General features: G+C 55.1%; 1 protein-coding gene across 1 annotated transcript; it reads right to left on the bottom strand.

Annotated features, from left to right (window-relative positions):
• Positions 1 to 283: 283 nt before the first annotated feature.
• LOC128822762 (uncharacterized) lies at positions 284 to 6427 on the bottom strand. Its single transcript, XM_054004569.1, has 7 exons — positions 6318 to 6427; positions 5810 to 6086; positions 4709 to 5680; positions 3963 to 4431; positions 3291 to 3485; positions 2017 to 3027; positions 284 to 1533 (listed from the first exon to the last, which is right to left on the bottom strand). Exons 1-7 carry the CDS (start codon positions 6425 to 6427, stop codon positions 302 to 304), a joined length of 4266 nt encoding a protein of 1421 aa, XP_053860544.1. The 3' UTR covers positions 284 to 301.
• Positions 6428 to 6754: the final 327 nt, after the last annotated feature.

The following is a 6754-nucleotide window of genomic DNA, read 5'->3' as shown; positions in this document are numbered from 1 at the left end:
ATATCCACATTTCCCCCTTTTTGTTTAAAGAAGGAGGCAGTGCCCGTCATCTTCCTGCAGGGCCCCTTGCAGGAAAGAGTACAAACACAGCTCCGAGGTTTATCAGTTGACAATCGAAACCCCCATCAAACATCAGCTCAGTTCAGTCAAAGAGATTTCCACTTATTCTTATATTATAACTTGCTATCAATTTAACTACTAATTTCAAGAAACCCATCACCAACTCCAAAGCATTGTTAGTCTGCGTGTTACACAGGCAGCCTAACTCGTAACAGTCTGTTTCCGGAAACTAAACAAATGTTCACTCTCCGCTTGTGGAGGGACCAGCTGGCTGATGGTCGATGTCTTGGTCTTCGTCTGAAGATTGTGACGGGTGGTCAGCGCCATGGTCACTGTCTGAAGACCGTCTCCTGACCACCTTCTGTTTCTGCTGTCGCAGGTCAGGGCGCACACACTTCGCAGGTATCCATCGTACCCCGGTACCTGTGGAGACACATGCATACCCGCGGCCCCAAGTGATGAGGTCGCACGGGCCTTCCCACTTGTTTGTGGCAAGGTCCCGCACCCAGACCTTTGCTCGGGGCAAATGCGCCTCACCCGCTGGATGCAATGAAAGAAAATGATTCAGGATAACAGGAATCTCTGAATTTTTCGGCACTGTCAAATGGTTGATTGTATATAAAGCTTTCTCCAACCTACTGTGTGGGGTCTCTCCGGGCATTCCCCCTTTTTGTTTTTCCAGAACGCGCTTTAGAGTACCATGAGCGCGTTCAACGATGGCTTGACCAGTTGATGAATGTGGAATGCCAAACTTGTGAGAGATTCCCCACAAGCATAAAAACTGACGCGTCTTCTGTGAGACATAGGCAGGGCCATTGTCAGTCTTCACACTTGAAGGTATTCCCAAAACTGCAAAAGCCATTCTCCAATGGGCAATCACATCACGACCCTTCTCCCCGGTGTGAGCAGATGCCCACATGGCGGAGGAGAAGGTGTCAATAGACACGTGCACATACTTGAGTCGACCAAACTTGGCAATGTGAGTGACATCCGTTTGCCAAAGCTGCAAGGCCTTTAGGCCTCTGGGGTTCACCCCCGCCAGTAAAGGCGCAGCAAACCCATGACAGTCAGCACAAGAACTGACAATGTCACGAGCTTCGGTTGGCGTCAGATCGAATTGCTTCTGCAGAGTATGTGCACTTTGATGAAAGAAATCATGTGATGCCTTGGCTTGTGCAGTTCTGTCAGGCTGAGGCGCCACCCATGCCGGGTTGGCTAACCTGTCAGCCCTGGCGTTACCCTCTGTGATAAAACCTGGTAAAGTGGTGTGACTCCGAATGTGCAGGATGTAGTACGGATGAACCCGGGCCTGAATTGCGCACCACAAAGCTCTCAACAATTGAAACAAAACTGCATTGTTGACCTCTTTCAGCAGTGAGCAGTCCAACCGCTGGGTTATGTCTGCAACATAAGCAGAGTCAGTGACCAAGTTCAAAGGCATCTGAGAAAATCTCTGAAACGCCATTGCAACAGCTTTCAGTTCAACCAATTGAGCTGAACCGGACACGTGACCTTCCAACACTTGCCATCCAGACTCATCCTTCCAGGTCACAATGGCCTTTCCCGTTTTCCCCGAACCGTCGGTAAAGACGGTGGGTCCCCGCACTGGCACTCAACTGTTTTTTGGTCTTAAGGACAGATTGGTTGTTTTCGCCAGTTGCAGTAATTTATGACTGGGCAGATGGTAAACAATTTGCCCTGGAAAATTTTCCAGCGCACTTTGCAAGGAAGCACTGTTAATGAAATACCATTCAAAAGTGCTCCGCTCCACTGGAAGAACGATCCTCGCGGGATCAGCTGCCATCAGCTGCAAACACCGATAACGGCATTTGATTATCAACTGGGCAAATAAATCAAGCAGCAAAGATGCCGTCTTTTTCAATTGATGGGGTAAAAAGACCCATTCCAAGATGTGCAAAGGATCAGGCCATTTGTCATTCCATTGGCCAATGACACCTGTGGGATGACTGTCTGGACAGGTAATGAAAACAGTGATATCAATGGAAGGGTCTACCCTATAAACTTGACGAGCAGACAAAGCCTGCTGGACCTCCTCCAACGCTTGTCGCGCTTCAGGAGTCAATTTCCGAGGTGAATTCAAATCTGGGTCCCCCTTTAAAAGGTTGAACAGAGGGGACATCCGCTCTGTGGTCAGTCCCAAATAGGGACGTAACCAATTGATGACCCCAAGCAATTTCTGAGCATCATTCAGGGTCGTGATAGACTTTGGGAATTGCACCTCTTGATGCTGAATAGTTCGTTCAAGAATTTTGACTCCTAGGTACTTCCAAGGAGGATGGCTTTGAACCTTTTCCAGAGCCACTTGCAGTCCATATGAATGCAAGGCGGCGAACAACTGAGGCTTTACCTTCAGCAGTTCTTCCTGAGTGGGTGCCGCCACCAGGATGTCATCCATATAATGATAACAATACACGTCAGGGAACTGCTCGCGGACTCCAGACAAGGCCTGAGCCACATACCATTGACAAATAGTCGGACTGTTCTTGCAGCCCTGTGGCAAAACTTTCCATTGATATCTCCGTACAGACTCAGCATTGTTGATGGCAGGCACGGTAAAGGCAAACTTTGGCCTGTCATCAGGATGCAACGGGATGGTAAAGAAACAATCCTTCAGATCAACAATTAAGATTTTCCATCCCGCGAGGAGCATGGTAGGTGAGGGCATACCAGGCTGCAATGCCCCCATACTCTCCATGACTTCATTAACCTTCCGGAGGTCCTGTAACAGCCTCCACTTCCCCGACTTTTTCTTAATGACAAAAACAGGAGTGTTCCAGGGACTGGTAGAAGGTTCAATGTGTCCCTGGCGAAACTGATCTTGAACTAAATCATGAAGGGCAACTAACTTTTCATGTGGTAGGGGCCACTGGTTCTCCCAGACAGGTCTGGTCACCAGCCACCGTAAAGGCAGCATAGGATATTCTGCGCCCTTCTGCGCAGTGGCCCCTAGCAAAAACCCGTCCCGATCCGTACCCCCCAGGCTGCCAGCACATCCCGCCCCCAAAGAGTGATTGGAGCTGCAGTAACATAGGGCCGAACCTTAGCGGACTGCCCTTCTGGATTTTTGATCAACATGGCCTGCCGACTCAGAAATGTCTGTGCCGCACCCCCCAGTCCTTCAAGGGCTGCTCCCACAGAGTCCAAAGGCCATTTAGGAGGCCACACAGAAGAGGAGATGATTGTCACGTGGGCTCCGGTGTCGATCAAACCTTGCAGCTGAATCGAAGGCGGACTGGCACCCGGTAGAATCACGGAGCACGTCATTTGCGGACGGTCGGCAGAAATGACCGCGGACCAGAAGATCTGCAGTGGTCCAGTGGATCCAAAACCACCATTCCCGTGCATCCGTTGATCTGCCCTGGGAACACATGACTGGAAAGGCACAAGTTGAGCAATGCGGGTCCCTGCCGGAATAACGACAGGGGGGGAGGGCGTGGAAACCATGGCAGAAATTTGGCCCGTAAAATCAGAATCAATGACACCCGGGTGCACAAAGATTCCCAAAAGGGTAGCACTAGATCGTCCCACCAACAATGCACTCAATCCATGGCCTAAAGGCCCGAATGCATTCAGAGGAACCTTATGCACCTTACTAGAATTTAAGATGACTGCTGCTGCGGTGTGTACATCCACCCCGGCAGAACCACGGGTGCTGGCACTGAGTTGGCTGAGACACCCTGTACTGGTGCCGTGCCCTGGAGGACCACTTGTGTCAGCGCGCAGTTCCCCTGTGCGCTCTTGCCCCCGTTTCCCGAGCCCGTCAAACGCTTACCATTAGCATGGTAAGTGGACTTGCATTTGCTTGAGAAATGGCCTGGTTTCCCACATCTGGAACACAAAAGGTTAGAATCTGTCCGTTTCCCCACTTTTGCCCCCTGTACCTGCTTGCCCTTCTTTTGCATTCTCCCTTGCCAAAGTCTTGCATAAGACCTGCCTTAAATTTTCATCCTCGATCTGCTTTTCCAAAGCAGCTGCAAGCCTTTCAACAAATGGCAAGAACAATTCCTTGGCTCCCTGTACTATTTTCACATATCGTTGCTTGGGAGCGGCCGTCTCCATAGTTTTCATCAATGCAGCAAAGCCCACCTTCTGGGCCTGCTCAAGGATGATGGGGTGCCAAGTAGCCTGAACATCAGGATTGGCAAAGGCATTCTGCCCCATGAGCGCATCCACCCCCACACAGTATCTAGGGTCTGTCTGAGGGTAATGCGCGTTCTCCATTGCAACCCTCTCGGCCAACCTCCTCCAGTTGTTCATAAAGACGTCAAACTGCACCGGTTGAAACAACACAGAGGCCAGATGTTTAATATCATAGGGAGCCAGCAGGTCAGTGTTTATCACTCTTAGAACCTGCATCAATGGAGCAGAGCCCAACCCATATTTTGCCACCTTATCCTGCAAATCCTGCACAACCTTCCAGGCTATCACCTCGTGCCTATCCTGCTGCCCTGAATTCGGGACTGCTTTGTGCACGGGAAGGACCTGAAGCTTAGATTGTGATGATGCCTCTTCGCCCTCATCCCTTTGTGCCACCTCCGGAGAGGCCAGAGGAACCAACTGACCAGTAGCTACGGTCTCCTTCCCCTGGAGCTGCGGGTTCAAGACCCCCCCACCCAGGTTTCCCCACCCGCTCTATCAGATCCCAGTCACCAGCCTCCAAAGCCCGTTGTCTGACCGCCTCCCAGAAGCGGCGGGGGTTTATCGGCCGCACAGACACTCGACAGGGAGGCAGCGTCCACAGCTCTCTCTGCGACGCCTGTTCCCCCCGGCGGTGCCGACGTTCCGACATTCGGTCACGCCCCCTCGGCGGAGTGGGGCAGGAGAGATCCTCACTGTCACTGCCAGCCCCCTGGGAGGGGGGCAAGCAGGACAGCCTGCGATCCGCACGGGCAGGCGGGCTTACGGGAGGCAGTGAGGCCGGTGAAGCGGCTGGTGACCGCAAGACAGAAGAACTGGACGCAGCTTCCGAGCCCGCAGCCCCCGAGAAGGAGGGGGCAGCCGCCGGTGGAGGGGCGGGGACCGGAGCCGCGACCGGCACCTCGGTGAATCGTCCAATCGCAGGCGGCGGCACGAAGGGATCAGCCAGAGCCCGCGACACTGCAGCTGGAGCGGCGGGCGAAACGAGGGACAGAGGCGATGCTGTCGCCGCCACAGCGGGCGGGGCAGCGGGCGAAGCGAGGAGCCCCGCGGCCGATCGGGGTGGCGCCCTGGCAGATGGGGCGGGGGCTGATCCCTCCCCAGACACAGAAGTCCGTCCCCCAGAGGGCCGACCCAAAGACGTCATGGAGGTGCCACCCAGCACATGCTGCTGCCCGACTGACGCCGGCACCGTGAAAGAAATCAAGTCAGCCGGTGCATCCGGTGCGCCATGGGGCAGGCCAGGAGGCAACTGCGCTCGCCCCGTCGGCAGAACCGGGGCCCCCCCAGGCGGCGGGGGGCGTGCCAGCGGGTGGGTCAAAGAGTCCATCCCCGATCTCGGCGATGCTTGGGGGCGGCACCCATACATCTGCGCAGGCTCCATAGTCGACAGAGAAGGAGCCCGGGGGGCTGCACCCCCCGCTGCGTCACGTGCCGCGGGCTGCACCGCCCCTCCCCCCACCTGCAGTCCGGAAAGGGGGGTCAGCAATGGCTGAACCAACGGAGCCGTCTGCTCCAACCCCGGACGGGCTCCAGGCTGTCGCGGCGAAGGCGGGACAGCCCCCAACAAGCTCTGCAGTGTCGGATGTACCGAAGCCGATGATTGCGACAAAGGCACCGCGCCCACAGCAGAACGCGCTTGCGCAGTCAGCTGTGGCACAGACTGCTGCGCAATCAGTGGCCGATCTGTCGGCAAAGATCTCGGCTGAACGTAGTCACGGGGACGGGAATACTCGGACTTAGCAGGAGTTCCCGGCGACATGTAAAGTCCGCGGGGCGTCCCATCGTCTCTCACAGACCCACTCTGCGCCGTGCCGGGCCTGGACACCGCCCCGCCCGCCTGCCGCCCACTGATTCCCGAGACACCGCTGCATATCGAAACGGTATCTTCAGTTCCCGAGAACCCCCAGTTAGAGTCACTGCTCCTGAGGGACTTACGAGGCAAGGCCGTATAAATGCATCCCCAGATCGCAAACAGAGCAGACGCTGTAGCGTCCCCCTTCCTCACTTTCTTCATGAGGCACCGGCCCAACTCATTCCAGACCTTACGATCAAAGGCGAAACTAAGGTCTGCAGGGAATCCATGGTCCCGAGCCCACCTCAGGAGCCTGATGAAGTCATCATCCGAGACCCGGATACCCAATTGTGGGGCCCAGCCTTGCCAAGCGGTCAAGACCATCCGTTCAGCTGTAGATGGCTGGTTCCCCATTGTTAGGAAACCCTCCCTTAGCAGACGTCCACTTCAAGAGACAGACAGTCCACTAGTTCAGGGAAAACCGTCCCACTCAGTTCTCGGCTTCTAAGAGCCGACCCGCGGTCCAGACAGGACCAAGCCTTCTCCGGAAGGCCCACGGTTTCAGCGTTACCTCTCTCAGGAGGCCAAAGGTGTCCGGCCAGAGCCTCCAGGCTACTGGCGTGGAGCTGCGCAGCAAAGCCCCCCCGCAAGACGCTGTGGTTCGGGGCTTCGGCCGACGCTGCAATTCCACGAGGGGTCACCAGATGTCGCTGTCGAGCAGGACGGGAACAGAGAACTCCA

Source organism: Vidua macroura, assembly GCF_024509145.1.
Source record: "Vidua macroura isolate BioBank_ID:100142 chromosome W unlocalized genomic scaffold, ASM2450914v1 whyW_random_scaffold_68, whole genome shotgun sequence".
Lineage (NCBI taxonomy): Eukaryota > Metazoa > Chordata > Aves > Passeriformes > Viduidae > Vidua > Vidua macroura.
The sequence above is the reverse complement of the archived record's forward strand: the minus strand, read 5'-3'. Positions and strand labels throughout refer to the sequence as shown.